Source organism: Metschnikowia bicuspidata, assembly GCF_001664035.1.
Source record: "Metschnikowia bicuspidata var. bicuspidata NRRL YB-4993 chromosome Unknown METBIscaffold_4, whole genome shotgun sequence".
Lineage (NCBI taxonomy): Eukaryota > Fungi > Ascomycota > Pichiomycetes > Serinales > Metschnikowiaceae > Metschnikowia > Metschnikowia bicuspidata.
This window is the reverse complement of record NW_017387734.1, coordinates 2,224-25,801: the sequence shown is the minus strand read 5'-3', so window position 1 is coordinate 25,801 and position 23,578 is coordinate 2,224. Positions and strand designations below refer to the sequence as shown.

Sequence of the window (23,578 nt, the reverse complement as noted above, 5' to 3'; positions counted from 1 at the left end):
TTTTAATATGCAAAAACCACACATGCTTATTGCCGAATCAGGGATACAATGTATCCATACAGTTTATAGTTATGAGATACTAGAATTTACGCCAAGTATACAACAAAACCAATCGCAGACAATTTTTGACCAAGCGGCTTTTCGATGTGGACGAGCCTCGCCCAACTGAGCGAATCACGGGCCACAAGACGTGCACTTAATCAGGGCCTTCGTCAAGGCCGACCGGGTGCGTCTCACCAAAGCTTTCAGCTATGGTTGAATGCCAACAATTGAGTGTGATTTACAACTGCAAAATAGGAAGATCCAGTTTTTTCTAGCTCGCCGAAATCACATTTGTCTCTGGAAATAAAATTCCCAGAAAATACTACCCCGCCATTCTTTATTGCTGGTTCACGCTCACTTACCCTCAATTCATATTGAGCTGCTCCCAAACAGCCGTTGGACACCAGAGCACGACTATCCCAGCAAGGAACACATTCAAAATCAAACAATCAATATCAGGCCTATTGCCGCAAAATGTATGGCCGCGTGATCCGGATCATAGCTTAATTCATTCCAGCTCCACAGGCGTGCGACTAACCACGAGCAAAGCTCCATAGAATACGCGCACCCATAAGTTCACTGGTGTTTTCGACGTTAAACAAAGACCACCACAGCAGCGAAAACCCACCTGTATCCCCGAAAATGGCCTTGGCTGAAACCATTCTACGCAAGGCAAACAAGCTCGGGCTTTTCCCGAAAGTCATCGCGAAGCTCCCCGTGGTTTCGCTCGTCTTTGCCCTCGTCAGTGTATGTTGGCTTCTTCTCTTGCCTATGGACGGCCAGTTCCGCCACACGTACATCTCCGAAAACGCGTTGATGCCCGGCCAGGTCAACTCGTATTTCCGGGAATCAGAATGGAACCACGTGCGTGGATTCCGGGCCGAGACCGCCAAGTGGGCCTTCGACCAGGTGTCCCACGAGAACCCACAACTAGAAGCGTGGCTTCGGGACTTTGGCTTGACGGTGTCGCATCATTTTGACGCCAAAACAAACTCCAGCACCATGTACGCGCTCATGCACGCGCCGAGGGGCGACGATACCGAGTCTCTTGTGTTGGTGACGCCGTATTTCACGTCCAGTGGAGAGGAAAACATAGGCGGGCTAGCGTTGGCGCCGGCGTTGGCACGGTACTTCTCGCGGATGTCCATCTGGTCGAAGAACATCATTTTCGTGTTTCCCAAAGACGGCCACTCGGTGCTCCGCTCGTGGGTTGAGGCCTACCACACCACCTTGGACGTCACGGCAGGCTCGATCGAGGCGGCCATTGTGATGGAGTACCCGTTGGAATCCGACAACTTCAGCCACTTGGAAATCATCTACGAGGGCCTTAACGGGCAGTTGCCCAACTTGGACTTGATCAACGTCGCCACAACCGTTGCCAGGCACGAAAACATGAAGGTCAGTGTCCAGGGCACATCCCACGAGAACCTCGACCGATCCGATTACTGGTCGCGCCTCGAGGTGTTGGCGCGGGGCATTTTCAAATTGGCCGTGACGGGCGTCAACCGCAAGTCCTACGGCTGCGAGGCGTTCTCAGGCTGGCAGATCCAAGCCATCACCGTAAAGGCCGTGGGGACTGGAGGGCCGGACGTCACGCAGTTCGGGCGGATCGTGGACTCGTCCTTCCGGTCCGTGAACAACTTGCTTGAGAAGTTCCACCAGTCGTTTTTCTTCTACTTGTTGCTTTCGCCCACGCATTTCGTGTCCATCGGCACCTACTTGCCGTCGGCCGTTCTTCTTGGCGCGTCGTTCCTCGTGAGCTCGCTCTACTCATTTGCACGTGGTGTTTCCGCAGCAGAGTTTTTATCCAGCATTGGCAGCGTGTTGCGCTTGTTTTCCGCCATAGAGGCTGTTTGCATAGTGGGGGCAGTGTTCCTTCAAAACTTGGCAGTGTCCTCTGCCGATCCAGAACCGGTTGCGCAGGCCATCACCGTGGCATTGATTGCTTTCACAGTGGTGCTTTCCACGGGCTCCCTCACCTTCGGTGCACTTAAACTCCGGGTGTCCAGACCAGCGTCGTACTTGATTCTTTCCTTTGCGCTCTATTTCATTGCCATGCTCATCGTCGCACTCTTGATTGTGCACTTTGCGTTGGCCTTCTCCATCGGCATCAGTGCGCTTCCCTTGACTTTCATCCAAGACCTGCTAATGCAGACCCACGGCAGCGGCGCTGCGCTGCTTAGAACAAGGCTGAAAGTCGTGTTGTGTCTCGTCGTCTCGTCGCCCATAACTGCTGTGGTCCTCTTGGGCTACATTCTCGATGGGGGTAAGACCGATGGTGTTTTGGGTCTCGTCCACGGGCTTCTTTCGTCGTGGCATGAAATGCAGAGCTGGACTTGGTTTGTGCTTGCCTTGGGCTGGCTTCCGGCTTGGGTGGCCGTGGCACTCGTGTGTGCCTTCGGCGATTTCAGCGTGCCCGTCAAGCAAAAGAACGAATAGTGGGCTGTACCTACGTAAAAGCCAATTAAAAATGAAGAGTCCTTTAACCATACACAGTCACCTAACGAAAATCAGTGTCTCACAAGCGACACTTTAGTTCTTGTACTTGGCTACAAAGTTCTTGTGGAACAGTTCCCATCTCTCGATCCAGTTCGTGCCTGGAGGCAAGAACGTGGTTCTCAAGTGGTACGTTCCGGGCACCTGGCCAAACCCAGAGCCGGGAACACAGCAAATACCGGTGTTTTCCAAGAGATCCGAGCAGTAGAACTCGTCCACCGACAGGCCATCAGCTTTGCAAGCCTCGTGCAACTTGGCGTACAGCGACTTGTCGAAGTTGAGTCTGGGGAAGAGGTACATGGCACCTTGTGGCTTGTTGCACTCCACGTCGGCCATTTTGCTGAAAGCCTCGTGCAACCGCGTGGCTCTTTCCTCCAAAGCCTCGTGGATGGACGAGACTTCCTTCTGGTAAAGACCGTGAGAAGGCGTGCCCTCCTTTGGAGGGTTGATCATCAACTCAACCAAAGCCTGGCCAGTCACTACCGGACACAAGTTGATGGAGGCCAACTTGAAGATCACGTCTTGGACCTCCTTCGAAAAGCCGACGAGCTCCATGTATCCACCTCTCTGGCCACATTCTCCACTGACACCCTTGGACGTGGAGTGCAACGATACAAGCTGGACATTCTTATATGTCTCTGGGTCCTTTTCGAGCAACTTGGCCAAGACCTTCTTGGCAGACACAAATTGGCCGTGGAATACATTTTCCTGGTACACCTCGTCGGCAATGACCACCAAGCCGTGCTCGGCGGCAATGTCAATAAGCTGAGAAATGTCGGACTCCGAGAGAATGGCACCGGTGGGGTTTCCTGGGTTGATGATCACCAAGCTCTTGACGTCGATGCCCTTGTCCTTGTTTTCCGCAATTAACTGGCGGATCTGCTTGGGGTCTGTGGACCAGTCGTTGGCCTCGTCCAAGTAGTATCCGATTGGAGTGGCGTTGTTCAAGGCAATAGAGGCGGTATACAAAGGATACTGGGGAATGGGAATCAAGAAGCCCAGGTTCTCGCCACGCGACAAGACCTGGATCAAGTACAGCACGGCAGCAGAGGCGCCTCCGGTCAAGAAAATGTCGTTGGGGTTTGCGGGGTAGCCGTCACGTTTGGAGATGAACTCGGCCACGGATTTTCTGACAAAGCGGTCACCTTGCGACAGCGAGTATGCACCTACAGAACCCAAGCTGCCGAGCAAAGTCGACGCACGCTCGATAACGTCAGCAGGGTAAAGCTTGTTTCTGGTGGTCTCGTCTAACTCTTTCAACTGCTCGATTAGACCGGGGTATTGCAAGAGAGAAAGCGTCTGTCTATACCACGAGAGGGGCGCCTGGTCAAGTTGCTGAGGGTTGCCGATGTTGGCGCTGATGATCTCGTTAAAAGCCAATTTCTCATTCTGGGCAATCTCCTGGCTGAGCTCATCGGCACGGATTGGGATTTTGCCTCTCACGGCGTATTTGGCCTCGATGGTCGAACGGTTCAAATCCGACAAGGCAAGCTTGGGTGCAACAGTGAACGAAGCATAGAGTCTACGCCCGATAATACGCGGGGTAGCGGCCACCTGTTTCATGCCGGCGTTACGTGTGAATATGAATAGATAAGGTTGTACAGCCCTGGAGGAAAAATGCACACACGGCGGCCTAAACAGGGTCACTTGCCGGGGTTATATACTGAAAGATGGGGCTCATCTCGACCCGTGACTCTGCCTCTGCATGGCCATATCTCGCGGAGTATTCTGCAGGCCGGCCTGTTCCGGCTTCCTGCAGTAAGAAGACGGCGTGAGCGATGATACATCCTGTTTAGGAAAAATCCCCAAAGTCAAGGACAGCACCCACAGGAATTATAGGATGCTGGGATTGACAAGTAATTGTCCTGTTTCGGACACGGAAAGTCTAGTATCTCAGGCCCTGAGAAAGGCGTTCTATTGCAAGTCCTCTGCAGGACACTCCCCGCTGTGCTGCGCGGTAATTAATCTCCTTAGTCAAAAATGCGCTCGGACTTCAAAGCACGAAAAAGAAGCAATTGGTCGCGTGGAGATTGGCCCCATGCTGACAGGGCGCACGTGACTTTGGCTGCGAGCCCCGGAAACGGGAACGGGCTCGCTTGACTTCTGTCATGAAATTCCTCAGGTTGCACCAGTCGCAACTCATGCTCATAATTTGGTGGATTTGTATGAGCATTCACCCTTGTAGACCATCAGTTCCTGATGTATGAAAGCCTGGGCACTGAATCCTATTTAGATCAGGTCAAACTGAGAAACACAATGTCTTAAGGAACACGGCTAGCTTAAACCACTGCAAACAAGAACCAGCTAAGACCAAAAAAGCGAATAGAATTCGTTTTCACGACGGCTTGAAAACGGAATCCTTAGGAATGCCAGCGAGCATCGAGGACGCTCAAACAAATTACCTAGTTTCAGGGGTGGTGCTCCCTTTAAGTAGGGCAGAGACGTGAGCCGCAAAGCTAATCATGCTGACACGCTCGCTTGTTGTGTTCTTCGTCGCGAATCCTGCCGATTCAAAACACACTACGTCGTGCCAAAGTACAACAGATCAACAAACCGCGTGCGGAAAGGCCAGTCGGCGTCCTTGAAGCCCTCAGGATTGTACGACCTGTCGGGTGTGTCAGTGTTGCTCAATTTCCCCACGACAATCGTGACTTCTGGAAACACATTGAAAATCCGCTTGACTGCAATTTCCGTCAGCAAGTACGAAATTAGCACGATGTTCCTTTGCTCCACCTTGTGGTCGATGAGTACCTGGATGGCCATCACGGCTCCCGCGCCACTGATGATCTGTGCGTCCAAAAGAAAGTACACGGAGCCCTCGGAGCTTTTGGGTAAGTTTTCGTAATGCAACTGCGGCTCGCCCGTCATGGAATCACTCTGGATCAAAAGCTTCCCGGTGGGGATTGCGGGGAAGGTTTTCCTGACTCCGTTCATGAAGCAGTCCCCAGAACGCACTATGCTGACCGCCGCAAGCTCCAGTGACTGCACCAAGCCTTTAAATGTATTTCCGTTGTGACAGGCCACGGTTTTCGGGGTGTAGTGGTGCAAAGTGTCGAGAGCCGCCTCGACTAAGAGGTGGGAAATGCGGTCGAAGTAGAAAATGAAGTCTGTGCGGTCGGTGTGCACGTCGAATAACATCGAGTGGATCCCCGCTGTATGGTTGGTAGCTGGGAGTATCTTCAAGTTTGCACGCCGCGACACGTCAAATGAGACGCCGTGACCAAGTGCCTTGAGCCGGTCAAGATGGGCCGCGCTCTTCAAAGCAAGCTGCTTCTGGATATGCTTGATCATGAGATCAATGGCCCGTGTATTATCTAGCCCCCGAGGAATAACCAAATCCGCATTTCTAATGGTGGGGTACACAGAGCCGGTGGCATTTGGCTTCACAGAGGTCTCCCATTGTTGGAGAGCACCTGCCAAGTCACGGCCCCGGTACAAAATATCCCTAGTGAGCCGGCGGGCCAAGCACACATCCAAGTCAGTATCCACAAACACCTTGATGTCCATCAAGTCCAAGAGCCGTTGGTCATATAAGGCGTAGATACCCTCGACAATGATGACATTGGCTCCGTAGATGGTGATGTGCTTTTCCGTGCGGTTGTGGTGACTGAACGAATACACGGGGATCTCCGTCTTGTGGCCCTGTTTCAACAGCGTCAACTTCTCCACCACAAGATCCATATCGATTGCCTTGGGCGTATCGAAATCGTAGTTGCACGCAAAGGCCTGTGCCGATTCCTCGGCCGAGAGCGGCTTGTAGAAGTTGTCAAACAGTAAGAGCACAGTCCAGGGCGTGTTCAACTCCAGGATGATCTGCTGCGATATTGACGTTTTTCCTGACCCTGAAAACCCGGCCACTCCTATCACATAGGGCTCGGTCCATGGCGGCACGTAGGTATCGTATGAAAGCTGCGCCTGTGACTCTCTATCTGCAGATAGAGAGCTCTCTGACGAGTGTGGCTTCAGGTCTTTGATGGAGGTGAAAAACGACGCCTGTCGCTGCTCGTCAGGGGCAATTCGGATCAGATGAGTTTTAGCCTTAGGGCTCATTTTGCATCAGCGCACCCACAAATCTTCAGCACAAAGCACTGAGAAGAGAAAAAAAAAACGTTAGACTTGTACTAGAGAGAGATGCTCACACAGTTCGTCTGCTCTAGTGATCTAAGATATTTTTGGATGCACCCTTGTAAGAGCGTATCTATTCACCCTGTAAGTGCCCATGATAGCACCAGGCAAAAGATGAAGGAGCCCGCGCAGCGTCCAGGCGTGCCCAAACACAGGGCCCCTCCAGCAAAGAGAACGGGCAGTCTAATTTTTATTCTTTTCTGATTTACAATTTGGCATTTGAAAACGCCTGTCCAATGTTTCAGGAACCGAATTTTGAATTCCGATCCCGACTCCCTGGCGTTCCACGGTGCTGATGGTAGTTTGTTTTATTGAGCCGTGCGAATAGTCTTGCTACATGGGACCTATTTAATTATATCTGAGAGTACTCGGTCGCCTTGAATCCGTCAACACTAGCACCCCCAAGGAGTTGCGGACAGAAAAGAAAGACCGAAGAATAAATTTCGCTTTGTACGGCAGGATTGTAATTCATTCTTATTGTAGTCTTGCTGGCACTTCCACTACATCAATGCCATAGTTCAGCAGGTGCGAGATAGCTTCATATCCACAATTCAGCCAATGTACGAGACTCTTCCCAATTCTTAAAACAAGGCTTTTGTCACAATATCAAAATCACCATGAGTGGCATGAGTGGAGGTATAAGCTCAACTATGTGCAATTGTGAGGTATGTCATATGAAAGACCTGCGACAACATGGGGCGTGTATACTGCTGCACCCATGTCCACGAACAACTCAAGGCATTCATTACTTTTGTTAGCTACTAGTCTGAAATTTGGCGCTCAAAAATCACGGCCGCCAGGAAATTTCTGATCTGGAAAATGGAGCTCAAGACCGGCAGAGGGTACAGGCGAAGAGCTGCGGAAGCATATGAAGAAGACGCATCGCCTCACGAATTGCCCCGAAACGAAGACATCAAGGAGAACCCCCTGGTAAAGGAGCATGAACGCCCCGATGATTCTGTTCGAATTTATGCCGATAGCTTGAAAGCCGCAGACTCTACTAGGGAAAGTCATTCAGCCCCAGCGTCTAAGCACACAGTTTCAAGGCAAAATCAAGCAGACCACTTGAGAAGAAAATTCGAGGCACAAGTCAAAAGACTTAGGTCTGATGTGGACTGGCTAGCATCCAAGCCAAATCTCACTCCTCGAGAAGCCGATGAATATCATGAAAAGTCCAGTCTCTTAGCCCAATTAGGCTCTTCGGACTCAGCTTCTCAACAACACTACGAGTTGCCGGACCAGTCTACCAATTCTGATGGTTTCATAGACCGCAAGCGAAAACGAGATCTTCTCAAACTGCAGGCCCCTCAAGATTCAGAATCAAAAGAGAAGAAATCGAGGCCCGAAAACCAATGGGAAATCGACCAAATGAAAAAAGCACAAGAAATCATTTCGCTGAACCCAGACCAAATCCAATTGCCGGACCAGCCACATTACGACTTTGTATTTGATGAATCACAGTTTGTAGATTTTTCTGAAGAGGCTGAGCTCGCTGGCGAGGATGGTGAAGATATAAAACCTGCCTCTCGGTTCAGTGATATTCAAGCGGTGAGAAAATCACTTCCCGCTTACCGTCACCGGACTGATTTCCTCGATGCCATGAATCAAACTCAAGTTTTAATTGTGGTTGGTGAAACAGGCTCGGGAAAAACCACTCAACTTCCCCAATACTTGTATGAAGAAGGATATTCCAAATCTCCCCATGGCGACAAGGTTCTTAAAATTGGTTGCACACAGCCACGGCGGGTGGCGGCCACTTCTGTTGCTCAAAGAGTTGCCGAAGAGGTAGGCTGTCAGTTGGGCCAGGATGTTGGATATAGCGTCAGATTTGAGAACGTCAGCTCCCAGTATACCGCCATCAAGTACCTTACAGATGGTATGCTTCTACGGGAGTTCCTAACCGATCCACTTCTTTCCACCTACTCGGCACTCATGATTGATGAGGCGCACGAGAGAACCGTGTCGACAGAAATAGTGCTCACTTTGCTAAAGGATGTGGTGAAGGAACGGAAAGACTTGAAATTGATTGTAGCTTCTGCAACGATTAATGCTAAAAAATTCGCTGATTACTTTGACGGAGCTCCAATATTTTCTATTCCAGGCCGGAGGTTCCCTGTCGATGTGTGCTACACCAAGAGTCCTGAAGCCAACTATATACAAGCAGCTATCACCACGGTGTTTCAGATCCACACCAAACATGAAACTCCCGGTGATATTCTCGTGTTTCTTACGGGTCAGGAGGAAATTGAGACTATGGAAGAAACGTTGAACGATGCTTGTGATAAGCTTGGTAGTCAGATCAAGCCATTGCTCGTGGCGCCCATATATGCCAACTTGCCACCAGCGAAGCAAGCCAGAATTTTCGAGCCCACGCCTCCAAACTCAAGAAAAGTTGTCCTCGCTACGAATATTGCCGAAACCTCCATTACAATCAATGGAATCAAATACGTCATCGACCCCGGCTATGTGAAAGAAAATGTATTCAACCCTACTACTGGAATGGAATCCTTGGTAGTGGTGCCGTGTTCGAGAGCGTCCGCCGATCAAAGAGCTGGAAGAGCAGGCAGGGTTGGACCCGGAAAATGTTACAGACTCTATACTAAATGGTCGTTCAATAACGATCTTCAGGCAAATCCAACGCCTGAAATCTTGCGTGTGAATTTATGTGGTGTTGTTCTATTGCTTCTTTCAATGGGCATCAACGACTTGCTTCACTTCGACTTTATGGATCCGCCCAGCAAGGAAACCTTGATGAAGGCACTCGAACTATTGTATGCGCTTGGCGCTATGAATGCAAAGGGCCAACTCACGAAAACGGGCCGGAAAATGGCCGAATTTCCCATCGACCCTATGTTCTGCAAAGCTTTATTGACTAGTTCTGACTATGGTGTTCTGCGCGAAGTTCTAGCAATCATCTCCATGCTTTCGGAATCCTCGAGCTTGTTCTACAGGCCCAAAGATAAACGTGAGCTTGCAGACAAACGCAAGCAGTCTTTCAATCACCCTACAGGAGACCATTTAACGCTTCTCAATATATGGAAGCAATGGAGTGACTCGGGTTTCTCGAATCTCTGGTGCGAGGATAATTTTCTCCAATACAAAACGCTAAAGAGAACGCGGGAAATTCGACAGCAATTAGAAGGTCTATGCGGAAAAGTTGGGATTGAGCTAGACGCCCCTGATCAGATACATATAGATGAAGAGAAGATTCAGAAGGCTCTCCTCAGTGGGTTTTTCCCAAACATTGCCCGACTCTCCAAATTGGGAAACAATTACGTGCTGCTCAAAAGAAAGCAGCCTGTTTACATCCATCCATCCTCTGGGTTGGGGCGAGTCAAACCGCCTCCGAAATTGGTCATGTATCATGAATTGGTGTTGACCAGCAAAGAGTACATGCGGAATTGTTTGCGCGTGGAGGAGAAATGGGTCGATGAGGTGGCCAAACATTACTACGGCGAAAAAGTAATGGGTGAATTGCATCCCAAGCAATGATCCAAAAATAAAGAAAACTTCTCCAGTCCGGAGTTTCAAATTACACATGAAGGTAAAGCATAATTGAAAACAGCATAATTGAAAACCGTGTCTCTGCTGCACGAAATCTACTTCGACATCCAATTCAAATTTTCACCATAACTAAAGCGGCTATTTGAACAGGCTAGTTTTTGGTTTATCCTTCTCGTAACTTGTATTTACAATGAAGGAAAAAGAAGCAGTATTTTTTTTCGAACACTGGCAATGATTATCTTGTTGTACAATTCATGTGATATGCAGGTCTGTATACACGCGAGACGGTCCGAAGCGAAGACCGGCCCGGACCTGGAGACGCGCTTCGGCTTGTCCCTTGAGGCCGCAGCCTTGGGCTGACTAAAAAAGTTTTAGGTCTGATAACTCCCAAAATCCCTGAGAAATTTTAAAAAAAACCCCTAGAAGAGTCTGTTCAGCTGGCTATTTTCGCATCTCTTCAATTAAGCCTGTCTGTAAATTCACTCAGCAGATGGAGAAAAACTCGGGGTTGCTTCCCTTTGCTTACAGCTCACTGAACGAGCGCAGTTCTTTAAACACTGCTCCCCGAGAGAAACATGTGATTGATGAAAATGCTCGCAGTATGTACCATACGCGAATAAGCGGACCAGCGGGTCCAGCCCCCCAATCGAGTCACAGGGTCAAAGGTCCTACTTTGCTGCTGGTGCCTTCGATCAAGAGGAAAATGGGAGAGAGTTTCTACGAAAATGACGACAAAAAACGACAAGACACGAACGAAGAGATGGCAATTGCCCATCAAGGGAAGCTTCTGCTTTCTGATCTTTCGGCTATTCGGTCCGCATCGATTACCGCTGTGGATTCTGACCAGTCTACTGATGCCACAGAGCCCGATCTCTCGGACAATATCATCGTTGCCTCTGAAACACATAATCTTCCCAGCTCACCACCGCCATCTATTCATGCTTCGGAATACGATGTGTCAATTCACGACTACCCGGTGCCGGAATCACCCGTAAATCGCAGACGTCGCATCTCACTTAACACGTCACCAGTAAAAGGCGCTAGCCGCGTCTTGCACCAAAGCTCAGAACCTGATTTTGGAATTGATGCTTTCAACAGGTTCAAAGTCTCATTTCAAGGCCAATGCCCTTCTACCGATACCGACGTGAATGTCGAAATCGGCGCAGATTCGACGGGTGACCCCTACCTGTTTCTGGCTGCACGAGATATCATTCTCCAAAGTTTTGAGAATGTACTTCCATGTGTCAATCTAGACGGCATGCAGCTCACTGAAATCCCGGATGAGATCAAAGATCTCAACAACTTGGTCATTTTCAACAACGGGCCCTCGAGAGTACTGCGACAGCTCTTTTTAACGAACAACTTGATCAAGGTGCTAAATCCCAGCTTATTCAAATTCACCAAACTCAATGTCCTCAGTTTGAGGCGAAACCAAATTCGATATCTCCCAAACTCTATCGGCAAACTTCAAGATCTCACTGACTTGAATATCAGCATGAATAATCTCAGATACCTACCACCTCAGATACTCAATCTCCCGAATTTGTCCACTTTAGGCGCCGGTCCCAACCCATATCTTGAAATCCCTGAAGATGCAATCGAGGTCCCCTCTTTACTCACTCAGCAAAACAAAGTAATGCGTTGGGTTTCGCCAATACGTATACTTCAAACCCAACGAAATACTGCATCATTAAAGGCCATTTGCTTGGATACGGTTGGTAAGTATGATGTGTCTTATAGCGAAACCAAGAGGTGGAAGAAGACAATTCCTCGACATTTGCAATCGCTTGTGGCTCTCGCCATCTCCAAAGCAAAGTTTTTAGACTGCTGTGAGAATTGTGACATGATTGCAGTGGAGCCATATGCTGAAGTTATAGAATGGTGGGACATTCTCCAAAACGTAAATGTTCCCATTAAGAGAAAGTTTTGCTCTGGGCTTTGCCTACAGAAATACCAGATGCACAACCAGTATGCTGTGATGAAGAAGAGCGAATCTGATGGTTTTGCGGTAAATTATTGATCAAATACGTATTGTGTATCAGGAATACAGCCACAACAGCTTGATTGATGAGCAGCACTTTTATATTCTTTGGACGTAAACACTCGGGAATATTCCTTCTTTGTCATCCAACAGTCCGGTCCACCATTCGCCCTCGCAGCTGTGAAGCTTGATTAAATCACCCTTCTTGAACTCGAGATCTAAATCTGCAATGGAGCAAAAATCAAAAAGAGCCCGACAATAACCAGTATTCGAATTATGGTGTAGATCATCACAATCTCCCCGTGCAGCGCTTAAGCGCTTAACATCCCGGTCGCCCGGTAATACTGGCGGTTTTTTTCGCTTGCAGGTAGTCTCAGTGTTCTCACTGACAATGTGTTCGAGGGACAGTACACTCATATCGTCAGAAAATGAGGATTTGGAAGCGATACTCTGAAAAGCCGGTAATGGTGTACACAAGTCGAGACCGCCTTCTTCAAAGTCCTGTTGCACGGAGCCAACGTTCGACTGCGCTTGATAGGCTGCAGTCAACTGAATATAGAAAATGAAGAGCATCATGGGCTCAATAAAACTTCTCACGAACATAAAAAAAGACGGCAATTCAGCTTTCAAAAGCAAATTGTGTTGATCGTATACCTTTTTCAACTCCACTAGTTTCTTTTCTAATGAAAAGTACTCTTGCTTTTGCTTTGGCGTAAACTCGTTTGTAGTGCTGAGGATCGTCATGCCATCGAATTTGTCGTAAACCTTGTCATATGACATCAAGGCTCGGTCTCTCAGTGCCACGCGTTCTTGGATTTTTTCCAGGTAGGATAACAAGCGCTGAATACGCTCATCAATTTCCTGGGGTATGGAGCTGAGCGATTCTCGGAGACAGATGCCAATCTCAACCATGGTGGCACAATAGCTTCTCGTTTTCTCACACATGCTGGGCTTGCTGCCACCAGACAGTTTGGGAGATGGCTCAAGCGTGGCTGGGCTAGATAAAACCTGGATAGAGTTGGCCACTCTTTGCGAACTCTGGACTAACTCCGTAGAAATGAATATGTAGTGCTTGTGTAGCTTGATGATCTCCTGGAACGCCTCCACGATTGCATCCAATTCCTCAATAAGATCTTCGAACTCTTCGTCCACGGTTTTAGTAGGCACATGGACCGGTTTGTGCCAGTGCTCGTGAACTTTAGAATTGATCTTTCCGGTCTTGTCACGCACCAAGTTCGATGTGCTGGCGATCTTGTCCGCAATCGAACCAAAGACCCTATTTGTGTTTCTTGGTTTTTTCGGATCCGGAGTTTCCATGACTAATATACTAGGTAGATCTTTTTGCAAAATAGGGTGTAATGCTAACAAAAGTGCGCTGGGGGTTCATGGGTGCAAAAATTCGCGCAGCATGAATGCATAAAGCAAGTGCACTTCACCAATTACGGATGTCCATGGTGGGACCCAGGCCATGCATAAATACGCTCGGGTCGAGGAGATGATGCACGGCTTGATGATCCAGTGGGGCTTGGGATAGGTGTTTGTGCCATGGATGTAAATTGTAGCATGGAAATCTCATTGATAAGTTCTGCTTTCTGAGAGACACCCAAGGGAGATGTGTGCAATTCTGCCATGAGACTGGAGATCCGCTCACCAAATAGGTTGTCGAGATTTTGGATAAGCTGGTCACCGAACAGCCGGTCGGTTGGGAAATTCAAATAAACTTTGTTCTGCAATAAGCGCACGGTTTTGAGTTTCTCCACCACATCGTGGAAGTACCGTGCGTTCTCCGAATCGCCTTCCAAAGCTAGAGGTGATGGGCTCACTAGTAAGATTGAGGCGTAGTATAACATCATGTGGATGTGCACAGGCACGTACTTGAGGTTGTTCAGAATGTCTGGATCACTCAACACCAAACTGAGCACAGTTTGTGCGGCAGACACTGCAATGTTGTAACTCACCAAAGCCTGGTCTTGAGTGACAAGTCCAGAATTTGAAACAAAGTCGTCTTCGTCCTCGTCGTCTTCGTCACTACTATTAGCTTCTTCGAGTTCTGGTTGCCCACGTAACTTCTCGTTGTCCACGGTATTTGATGGAATCTCATTCTTTTGGGTTGGTGTCTTGTAGTTCTTCCAATTAGGCAACAAAAGGCCGTTGCCGCCGCGGTCCTCCTGCAACTGACGGATCACGGAGCTATTGATGTGCATCTTGGCAAAGTTGTAATAAATCAATGTCGATTTGGACAGCCACACCGCGCCGTTTTTCATAGGCGCAAGTAGCACTGTCCATGACACCATCCACTTATCAAGCTCTAGATTCGAACGGGACGGAATACCAAAGCTTGTGGGCGCTAGAAGGTCCCAAGCGTTGCCCTTAAAAGACTCGCTTAGCGCAATGTTGTATTCGACCTGGGATACGAGTCGTAAATCGTTGAGCCGTCCATAGTGGGTATCTTGTGGGGTAGGCAGTTCTTCAGGACCCTTGTGACGGGAATCCAGATCCTTTTTCTTTGCTTCCAACTTGCGCGGCTCACTTTTCATGAGCAACTGGCGCAGATTGCGAAGCGTGTAATCCTCACTTGACACGAGCGACTGCCTGTTTAGGGTCATGCTTTGCTGCCCATCCAAAATGAACAAAAGATACCACAATTTGATCCTGTCCTGTTCGTCTAGCGAGCTCTCGCGTGACTCGCCCAGTGCGGGCCGATTCAAATTGAATTCTTTGGCAAGTTGGAGCGCCAATCCCGTGAACATTTGCGAGTCGGAGAGCCAGAAGCTGCAGAGAACCAACGACACTATGGTATTGAATGCCTCTTGCTCGGTGCGAGGCCTGCTAGCGAAAAGAACGTTTGTGCACAATTCTCGAAGATGGGTCTGAAGAGTTTCTTGCTTGCCCGAAAGTTCAGGGCCCGGGTAGTGCATCAGTGCTATGGTACATATTGTACACACAAGTATGGGTGAGGATTCCCAAACCACATCAACGACGAATCTCTTGATCTCAAAGCCAAAGAGTTGTTGCGCGATGTTCTCGTCAAAAAATTTGAAAAGCGTTTTGGCTTCTTCGATTGAAAGAACGTTTTCCCTGAAATCCCCCGGGCCATATCTTGCTCGCTTGCGTATGCTCTCGGGCTTGTCATGAGCATGTGACCGTTTGCTTGACGAGGCTGCCTCTGGTGCCTGTATCGACTCAGTGCTGTGCTCATTAGACGGCTCTGGGCCTTTGGTTGCATGTGTGTCTTCCCCTTTTTGCTTCTCAAGGAGTGCTTTCTGATTGGCCTCAAGTACACTGAGAATACTGTTGAACTTCGCATCCACTGAGTCGAGTTTGCTCTCCATTGACAGTCGCCAGTCCAGATCAGGCTCGTTTTGTAAGGAGTCTTTTGGCACACCTTTTGGGTGTAACGGGAGTGGCTTGTGTTTCACGATGTTTCTATTCGGTACTAGAGATGGTAATGGGGTAGAAAAGGGGCCTGGAATCGGGTTGGGGAGCAGGCCCGGGTTTGGAAGGGAGCCTGCGGAGTTGTACATTGAGTCCAACGGCCGTGTGGTTGTTTTTGGGGGGATTTCGGGGCCATCATAGGGCTTGTTGGTCTGCGATGAGTCAAGCAGAGGAAACTTCAAAGACGGTAGCCTGATCACAAAATGGCACGAGCTGGCAAGCCCGTTGCTGACGCAGCGCACACATGGTAGCGTGTTATCGTACTCGCATTTGACCTTGGACTTCTTGCAGTTGCCGCACGGCTTGGTACGGATTCCTTTAGCCATCTAGGCATTGTGGGGGGAACTGGGTGATCAGCTGGGACATAAGCCGGAGCACACGACACCCGTACACCGCCAGTGACTGGTCAATTCGTCCACTGGCCCAGAGAATGGTTTTGAATGTGCCGCTAAAAATCGTGCTCGAGCTTACATAGTGTCGAGCAGTGGTCTGCACTCCATGCTTTTTGTCTGAAAAGAAAACCACTCAAAGTGGCTGACAAAATTGCGGTTTCCAGGTTTCTGAGATTAAAAGTCGCGAATATGTTCCCCAGATGCTTTACATTGAAGAAATGCGAATGTTCTCAGTTGGCAAATAATGAGATGTATTATTAGACTGAAGTTGCAAGGGAAACGGAAATCAAGATCATTCCCACTGAAGCCACCAAAACGCCAATGAGGTCCAATAAGTTCAAGTGGCCTTTTATTCAGTGCATAGAGTGTTTCTAAAGTACAGCCTTTGGCCCATTGTGCCCTTTAGCCATGTACGCTTGTCCAAGGGCCCCAGCTCTGGCTGCGCACCCAAGCCGCAGTGCCCCGGATTTCGGCGAGCATCTGGCTCATAAATCTGTGCCTCCCCGCCCCACGTCAAACCCCATCACTTCCCCACTAACAGACAATGTCAATGAAGCCACGAATCAAGGCCTTTTTCGGCCCCTCGAGAGAATACGCGGTGGTTGGCGCGTCAAACAACCCCTCCAAATTCGGGTACAAGATCTTATCCTGGTACGTATCCCATGGCTTGCCCGTAGTGCCGGTGAACCCAAGAGAGCCCGAGATCTTGGGCCAGACCGTGGTCCCGTCCGTGCCGGAAATCTTGCGGGCGCTATCGGAAAAAAGAAACGTGGCCCACCATCAGCTTGCGGCCGCGGACGGACTCAGCATCTCGTTCTTGACGCCCCCGCAAATCACCGTCCGCACTTTGGACGACATCTCTGCGGTGCCGCACTACAAGTCGCTTGTGAAGGGGCTTTGGTTCCAGCCGGGGAGCTACGACCAGCAGGTGCTCGACAAGACAGAGGAGCTCGGGCTTTGCGCCGTGCATCAGGACGAGTGCATTTTGGTCCGCGGCGACGAGGGGCTCTACGCCGCCAATTTATAGCACGTGTGCGGTAGTGCCCCGGCATAGGAAATAGTCAGCCGACAAGAAAACGTGACCAGCACACGAGGTGCCGACAGATGCCGGCCCTGTAGGATTGAGTAGTGGTTCTATAAAGCTGGGCCCATGCCCCGCCACCCCAAGCCCGTCTGGCCCGCGCCGTGCTCAGACCTGCTCCATGAGCTTTTTGATGTAGTGCGTCCACGTGTCGTCGTCTGCGGCCGGGGGCCGCCGTGGCGCAGACTGCGGATCGATGGTGATGTCATAGGGAAACGGGCACACATCAAGGGTCATGATGGGCGGGATGTGGTCCTTGTGCAAGTTGGCTAGCTCCATGACTTGACCCACGGTGGCCTCGAAACTGAGTGCCGAGAGCCGGAGCAACTTCTCGGCCGAGTTGACGGAGCTGGACGCGGCTGCAAGCTGCTGGTGTTCGCGGTACAGTAGAGGGAGGCAGTTGATGTTGATGACCCACGACTCCCAGCGCAGCGTGTGGGCCTGCGGCTCCTCCTTGACTTGGCCGAACCAGCCGGTCCGCTTCTTGGATTTGGCGACGACTTTCTGCGCGAACAGCACCACGATCTGGCCCACCGACGGCTGTGATCTGTGCGTCGCCAGCGAGAAGTCCTGCTTGATTAGCTCGTCGATTTTCTGGTCCATTGTCGAGTCGATGTCGGCGGCGCCCGCCACCATTGGGTACGGCACGTCCAAGAACTCGTTGGTCACAGGCACCACGGGCCCGAAAAGCCGGTGGAAGAATATGGTCCAGAGCACGCCTGGCGACACGTTAGTAGAATTGCGGGGGGATCGTTTATTTTTTGAGGCTTCGTATGCGTCCCCACGACAGCATGCTCCTGCCTGAGACAAACAGGGTGCTTGTCCCGTTTGGGGCGGGCACTGGTAGATGGGACTAGTACACTGCGTGGTGCCTCTATATATGGGTAGTCTCTGGTGACACTATTTGGCTCGGAAGCGGCGAAATTCAACCGCGCAGACGAAACGTACCTTTGAGAGACTCGCGGACGACGGACCGCTCAGCGGTCAAGTTGAGACTGAACTCCATGTATGATTTGCCTAGTACCCCGGTTTCTTGTCTGGAGTAGTTATGTATAGGGTGTTTGGTGCGCGCCACTCCCACAGTACAAGGTTCGAGTATGAGGCCCATTCGAGAAAAGCGTCCTGAAGACCAGAAATTGCAATTTCACGGGTCTCTCTGAAGCACGAAACAGAAGCAGCAGATATGCCACTGCTGTGAAATTTCTCTAGCGGCTACCCAAGCTCGGCGTGTTGAAAGGTGCTACATAGGCCATGTCACGTGACGTCTTGGCTCGGGGCCAGCACCAGGGCCAGTTTGGAACGACTAACCTTTTGATTAGGTGCGATACGAGAGAAAGCTGATTGTGCAATAGGGAAGTTTTGGCCGGACCCATTGCTCGAGACGAACTGGGCACTGGCATGAATCCACTACGGGTGTACCGACTAAATCAGATCCCACATTCACCAAGTAGTCAAGCGTGCATTTCGTGGATCCACAAGCTTGCAGTAATAATATTAAAGGACCTTCGCCAAACGCGGTGGCCGCTGCCCAGACCATTGCTTGACCGCGCATGACAACGGCAAGCAACAAATTGTTCAAAGCAAACAGTCACGTTAATCACCCCAACAGTCCGGTTTTCCTCCCGAAATCCAAATCTCGCAAGCGGAAAGGCTCCCCAAGCTTTGCTCGTCACGACCTAGAGCTTGTCATACACATGTTTGCCCTTGACCATTGACTGCATGATGTCCATGAGCAAAGGCATGGTCGTGTTCTCCAACACCTGTCTCTCCTCCTTTTTGAATTTCGATAGCACGTAATCGGCAACGTCGCTCCCAGGTGCCTTTCCTATGCCGATGGCCAATTTGGTGTAGTTATTCCCCATCAGCTTATCAACCGATCGTAGCCCGTTGTGGCCCCGCGGACTAGTTCCTCGGCGCCGCACTTGCGCTTTGCCCAATGGCACCTGAAGCTCGTCATGTAGTATCACTAGGCATGGATCTCTCCCTGCATGCTGTTGCTTGAACTTGTTCCAGGCCTTGGCAACGACCGGTCCCAGCACGTTCATATAGGTCCCGGTGGTTTTTGCTAAAACTGCGTTTGCGCGTTGCGCATCTCCACTTTCACTCAAAGCAATGGAGCCAAACTGCTTGGACGATGCTAAGGTCCCAAAATCAGGCCATGCCTCGACTGCCATTTTCTCGATTGCCCAATGCCCGACGTTGTGGCGCGTGGCATTGTAGTCAGCTGGGTTCCCAAGGCCAAGAAAAAGAATTGGCGGGTGCTGCTTAGCCACAAGCGACGTGCCAAAACTTTTTCTTGTGAAACATTGCCTGGCGATCCAGCTGAGATGAGGGTGGGGCAACATGGTTTGGAAGTCTGTCCGTGAAATGTTTCACGATGAGATCGATCGCCGGAATCACGCTGCGTGTGCCTGCACATCCGGATGATAAGCACAGGGCTCAAAAGTTACAGGCGGTTCTCGATCTGGCAAAGTTGAATCTGACTTGCAAGATAACTATGATTTTCAAGTTTGTCGCTCCATATTTCGCGGTATTTGCTTGAATACTTCCTATCATCACATATTTGCCTCTTCTGTTTCTGCTTGCTCCCCTAGTTCGACAAGATTACGATGGGAGGTTCTGTAACGAATATGCTGGGACTTCGACACTTTCTTCAATTCCTCTAACTTGATGCGCAAGTTCGGGACATCCCTCAAGTTTTTTTCCAATTCGAGTCTCTCCTCTTCGAACTTGAGTCTGCGCTCTGCATCCAACGGACCAAAGAAGTACCCACCTTTCCCGTCAAGCTTCAACAAGCGGTTGTGGAAATGCCACAAAGCCGGTCTATGTGCAACGGAAAGAAGAGAGATTCCGATCTCTTGGGCGTGCTTGTACATAAACTGCTCCATATCTGGCGAGACAGCGGATGTGCATTCATCAAGCACTGCGAATTTTGGCTCGTGATAGAACAAACGCGCCATGGCCAACCTCTGTTGTGCACCAATGGAGAGCTCCTCTTTCCAGTTCTTGACTGTATCCCAGTCGGTGTCAGAAGTGAGAAGATCGCCTAAATCAAGAATTTTCATGATGCTTTCCAAGTCCTTGTCAGTCTTTCCCTTTGGATTATTCTGGAATTGTTCAATGGAATGAGGGTAAATGATCTGCTCTCTTAATGTGCCTTTTACAAGATATGCCCTTTGGGGCAAGTAGAACATGTTTTCCGATGTGGGGATTGTGATACAGCCCTCCTTACAAGGCCATAAACCGCCCAACATTCTGAACAAAGACGACTTACCAGCTCCATTAGGACCGGCTATGAGTAGGTGCTCACCTGGCTTGATGCTGAAAGTCAAAGACTCAATCAAAGTGACATCCGCGGGCGTGACCAAGCGCACATGATCAAACGTGATTTCATCGCCGTAGTTTACCTTCCCGTTGCAGCCGTCCACCTGTGCGGGACTGGCTAGCTTGCGGTCCTTGATTTCCTTTAAGGCATCTTGGAACAAGGTGACCCGCGATGCATGTCCGACTACTTGAAGCAAATACCTGCGAGAGTATATCAATCTGTCAAGCGAGTCCGAAGCGCTCATAAGAAGCCGGCGGTTGGTGATGAATTCACCTGCTGCATTAGGGTCTGGGTCTTTCCCGAGAAATTTGTTGAAGAAAACTGGTGCAGAACACAACACCAAGCCCGCTGCCCCCCAGAAATACTTGACAATAAAGCTCTGGGCGATTTCGTGGATGGCGCGTTTTTTGTACTCCATTTTCAAGAACCGTTCTAGTTGATAGTAGCAGAAATCGAGGTAGTCGAGCTCGCGTTCGTGGCCCCGGAGAAAAGCGATTTCCTCGTTGTTGGCGACGATTTTCGAGTGTGCCGAGCGGAGCTGGCCCTCCAAATTGGCCTTTTCAGACGCTAGTTTGGCAAACGGAGGAGAGAAGAAACGCAAGATAGTAGTGGAGAAGTGCGCTAAGATGCCTAGGGCCAAAGTGCCCTCGCCTGAGCCAACGCCGCTCTTGGAGAGCTCCTTGGCACAGAGAATCAAGTCGAGGGTGGGCTTGAGAAGCTGCCCGGGGAGGCTGGCAAGCGCGTGCGTGAGCCTGCTGAGATCGGTGGAGATCCGCTGGTCCGGGTCCTTGATCTCGCTATCGGAGAGCTGGATCAAAGCGTAGTAGTTCGGGTCCAAGTTGTCGGGCAAGTACTCGTCCATGATGCTCCTGTCGAGGTTCACTCGTAAGCTCTGGCGCAACTTGTCGCGGGTCCAGTTCAAAAGGGCATTGACGAAAGAGGCGGGCACGCCGATAAGAAGCCACAACACAAGGTAGCGCGTGAAGCGGCGGAGTTTCTTTGACACGAGCGCGCCCACTAGCATTCCGTCCAAGCTGGCGACTTTGATGGTGAGCATCGCCCGGCACACCAACAACACAACGTGCGCGGCAAGGTACGCCACCGCCGAGTTCTTGTACGAGGGCACGGCCGATCTAAGGAGCGCAGTGAGCTGTGCCCGCGAGAGCCGCGGGTTTTTGGTGTGCGCAAGCAGCGCGTCCTGGCGGCGTTGGCCGTCTTCTTTCATTGGCCGCGAAGTCGTGGTGGCGCCCGAAAAGGCTGCGGTGATCAAGATGATGTATGAGGCATTGAGGACAAGCAGCCGGTTGGTTTGGTATGCGTGGAGCACGGCGAGCGCGAGAGAGTTTCTGCGTTTGGGGGCTTGTGCCATATTGTGGGGGTCTGGAAGATGTAGAAGGCACGCGGATGGAATCCTTGGACGAACTCTGGAAAACTTGGATGTGTGCGTGTACTGGGAGTTTTGGAGTGGAAGAGACCCGTGATTTTTTTCTGGGGAAATGAGCGGTGCGCGGCCAAGACTTGTGTAGGCGCTTGGGGGCCTGAACGGGCCCGCGCAATGTGGAGGCGGGGCTGAGGAATGAAAGCGTGGCCCGAGGATTGCGCGCGGGCCGGCGAACGTGCGGCCTGGCTGGGCCTAGGAGCACAATGCCAAATTAGCGCCAGTGCCGGGCCAGAAACAACCGAGAAGCCGCTTTTCTGATTTCCTTGGAAAATGCATAAGCTTGCTTATCAAGAGACGTTTTTCGCGGTGCAAAGGCTTCATATATAGCCGGGGTGGTGTTTCTGATGGGGGTGCTTTCGATGAGAGTGTTATTTGCTGGCTCCCATTGCTGCGGCACTAACGCGGCACTAATTGCACTGGGGCACTAATTGCACTAGCCTTGGTTGGGAGCAGGAGGCATCAAGTGGTGAAAGGACCCGAGTGAAGTTTTGTGTATCTAGTTTCTGTTCATTTTTCCGTGCATTCTTTCTTCTTTTTTTTCGGAGATTTTTTCCGTTGATATTTGATTTCCAGATCTTTGGAAATTGCAACAGCTAATGAGCGATGTAGTTTGAGGGACTCAGCAGGCCCTGCACGATATCTCTCAACCATTGCCCATCGAATTCCGGATTTGTTTTGCACAGACAACATGCTAATTGTGGGCTGAGGTGTGTGATGGGTGATGACGGCCGTAGCATGCCCCATTATGCAACATCCCGAATTTTTTAGAGTGCGTGCCTAGATCATCAAACCAGGCCCCAGACTGTGAATAAGTTCTGTCGCCACGTTCACTAGTAGTAGCTTCGCTTTCGAGACACGAGACATAGGATATCCCGAACCATTAAGTCGCAAGCACACATGCAATTTGTTTCTGAATTCAGGCAATATGCGGCCAGAAGACAAAGTTGTCCAGCCCAAAACAGGCACCTGCAAGCACGAATATCCGTTCGCCTAGTTCTCCAAGAGTGAGTGGAACTCCGTCTTGTATTCGGAAATCCGTGACTCAAGCTCGCCCACCCTTATGAAATAAAATTTGTTTGCCAAGTCTGTCGTTGTGGCACACGGCTCGTTGTCTTCAAGCATGTTCTCGTATAGTTTACGAAGCTGTTGACCCGTGGGAGGATTTTCGAGGGGAAACTGGCCCTGGCGCCGCGACAAAAGCGTGCTTTTATGCACATACCAGTCTTCGGCCAAATCGTCAAGTCTGTCGCTGGCTTGTACTTGTTCAAGTGTGATTAGTCCCAGCGTATGGAGAAGTTGGGTCACAAGCAAGAGATCTCTGTGCGTGAAAGAGCTTGGGTCTGTGGCCACGGATCTTCCCTTTTTCGGCATGTCGATAGAGGTGGACGATAAAAGCAATTGGCTGGCCTTGTGCGTGATACACTTGTTGTTGCAGAATGTTTGATCAAGTTTGACCGTGTTTGAATATTTGTTTCGCATGAATATACCGCGAGCGATGTGCACCAACGCCGGTGCGCATGGGACCAGAAGCTCCAATAGAAAAATTTCTACAGACACGAACAAGGTGTCCCATTCTGAAAGAAGCCGCTGGAAAAAACACAATCCCACTGGTTTTTGGAAATGTCAGAAATTACTTGATGAATTGAAAGACGCCAATTGGACATCGCTTGGCTCGTCTTGAGTCATGACCGGTGTGATATTTTAACATCTAGATGACGATGGAATACTGTAAAGTTCTTAATCTTGCCGACTTTCT

General features: G+C 50.2%; 11 protein-coding genes across 11 annotated transcripts; 3 read left to right on the top strand and 8 right to left on the bottom strand.

Moving 5' to 3' along the window:
- The first annotated feature begins 427 nt into the window (after positions 1 to 427).
- METBIDRAFT_192437 (GPI-anchor transamidase subunit) lies at positions 428 to 2,678 on the top strand. Its single transcript, XM_018854853.1, has one exon. It carries the CDS (start codon positions 685 to 687, stop codon positions 2,479 to 2,481), a length of 1,797 nt encoding a protein of 598 aa, XP_018710713.1. The 5' UTR covers positions 428 to 684; the 3' UTR covers positions 2,482 to 2,678.
- Positions 2,575 to 4,101, bottom strand: ALT1 (alanine transaminase; the record flags this gene model as incomplete). The annotated part of the gene is made up of 1 exon (XM_018857787.1): positions 2,575 to 4,101. One exon carries the CDS (start codon positions 4,099 to 4,101, stop codon positions 2,575 to 2,577), a length of 1,527 nt encoding a protein of 508 aa, XP_018710712.1.
- A 957-nt stretch (positions 4,102 to 5,058) lies between these two features.
- Positions 5,059 to 6,588, bottom strand: URK1 (uridine kinase; the record flags this gene model as incomplete). The annotated part of the gene is made up of 1 exon (XM_018857710.1): positions 5,059 to 6,588. One exon carries the CDS (start codon positions 6,586 to 6,588, stop codon positions 5,059 to 5,061), a length of 1,530 nt encoding a protein of 509 aa, XP_018710711.1.
- Positions 6,589 to 10,657: 4,069 nt separating this feature from the next.
- On the top strand, positions 10,658 to 12,187 carry METBIDRAFT_42982 (uncharacterized protein; the record flags this gene model as incomplete). The annotated part of the gene is made up of 1 exon (XM_018857606.1): positions 10,658 to 12,187. One exon carries the CDS (start codon positions 10,658 to 10,660, stop codon positions 12,185 to 12,187), a length of 1,530 nt encoding a protein of 509 aa, XP_018710710.1.
- A 60-nt stretch (positions 12,188 to 12,247) lies between these two features.
- Positions 12,248 to 13,465, bottom strand: METBIDRAFT_43322 (uncharacterized protein; the record flags this gene model as incomplete). The annotated part of the gene is made up of 2 exons (XM_018857645.1): positions 12,248 to 12,492; positions 12,622 to 13,465. The coding sequence occupies 2 exons, from the start codon at positions 13,463 to 13,465 to the stop codon at positions 12,248 to 12,250; spliced, it is 1,089 nt and encodes a 362-aa protein (XP_018710709.1).
- A 122-nt stretch (positions 13,466 to 13,587) lies between these two features.
- On the bottom strand, positions 13,588 to 15,909 carry ZCF30 (Zcf30p; the record flags this gene model as incomplete). Its single annotated transcript, XM_018858908.1, has 1 exon — positions 13,588 to 15,909. The coding sequence occupies one exon, from the start codon at positions 15,907 to 15,909 to the stop codon at positions 13,588 to 13,590; it is 2,322 nt and encodes a 773-aa protein (XP_018710708.1).
- Positions 15,910 to 16,519: 610 nt separating this feature from the next.
- On the top strand, positions 16,520 to 17,002 carry METBIDRAFT_78642 (uncharacterized protein; the record flags this gene model as incomplete). The annotated part of the gene is made up of 1 exon (XM_018858907.1): positions 16,520 to 17,002. One exon carries the CDS (start codon positions 16,520 to 16,522, stop codon positions 17,000 to 17,002), a length of 483 nt encoding a protein of 160 aa, XP_018710707.1.
- A 162-nt stretch (positions 17,003 to 17,164) lies between these two features.
- On the bottom strand, positions 17,165 to 18,062 carry METBIDRAFT_43432 (uncharacterized protein; the record flags this gene model as incomplete). The annotated part of the gene is made up of 2 exons (XM_018857655.1): positions 17,165 to 17,775; positions 18,005 to 18,062. The coding sequence occupies 2 exons, from the start codon at positions 18,060 to 18,062 to the stop codon at positions 17,165 to 17,167; spliced, it is 669 nt and encodes a 222-aa protein (XP_018710706.1).
- A 670-nt stretch (positions 18,063 to 18,732) lies between these two features.
- On the bottom strand, positions 18,733 to 19,401 carry METBIDRAFT_43698 (aminoacyl-tRNA hydrolase; the record flags this gene model as incomplete). The annotated part of the gene is made up of 1 exon (XM_018857687.1): positions 18,733 to 19,401. The coding sequence occupies one exon, from the start codon at positions 19,399 to 19,401 to the stop codon at positions 18,733 to 18,735; it is 669 nt and encodes a 222-aa protein (XP_018710705.1).
- A 210-nt stretch (positions 19,402 to 19,611) lies between these two features.
- PXA2 (ATP-binding cassette long-chain fatty acid transporter) lies at positions 19,612 to 21,750 on the bottom strand (the record flags this gene model as incomplete). Its single annotated transcript, XM_018857783.1, has 1 exon — positions 19,612 to 21,750. One exon carries the CDS (start codon positions 21,748 to 21,750, stop codon positions 19,612 to 19,614), a length of 2,139 nt encoding a protein of 712 aa, XP_018710704.1.
- Positions 21,751 to 22,812: 1,062 nt separating this feature from the next.
- On the bottom strand, positions 22,813 to 23,193 carry METBIDRAFT_43010 (uncharacterized protein; the record flags this gene model as incomplete). Its single annotated transcript, XM_018857609.1, has 1 exon — positions 22,813 to 23,193. One exon carries the CDS (start codon positions 23,191 to 23,193, stop codon positions 22,813 to 22,815), a length of 381 nt encoding a protein of 126 aa, XP_018710703.1.
- Between the last annotated feature and the right edge of the window lie 385 nt (positions 23,194 to 23,578).

Excerpts from the sequence above, each read along its gene's own strand:
- METBIDRAFT_192437 (XM_018854853.1), top strand. The coding sequence starts at position 685 with ATGGCCTTGGCTGAAACCATTCTACGCAAGGCAAACAAGCTCGGGCTT.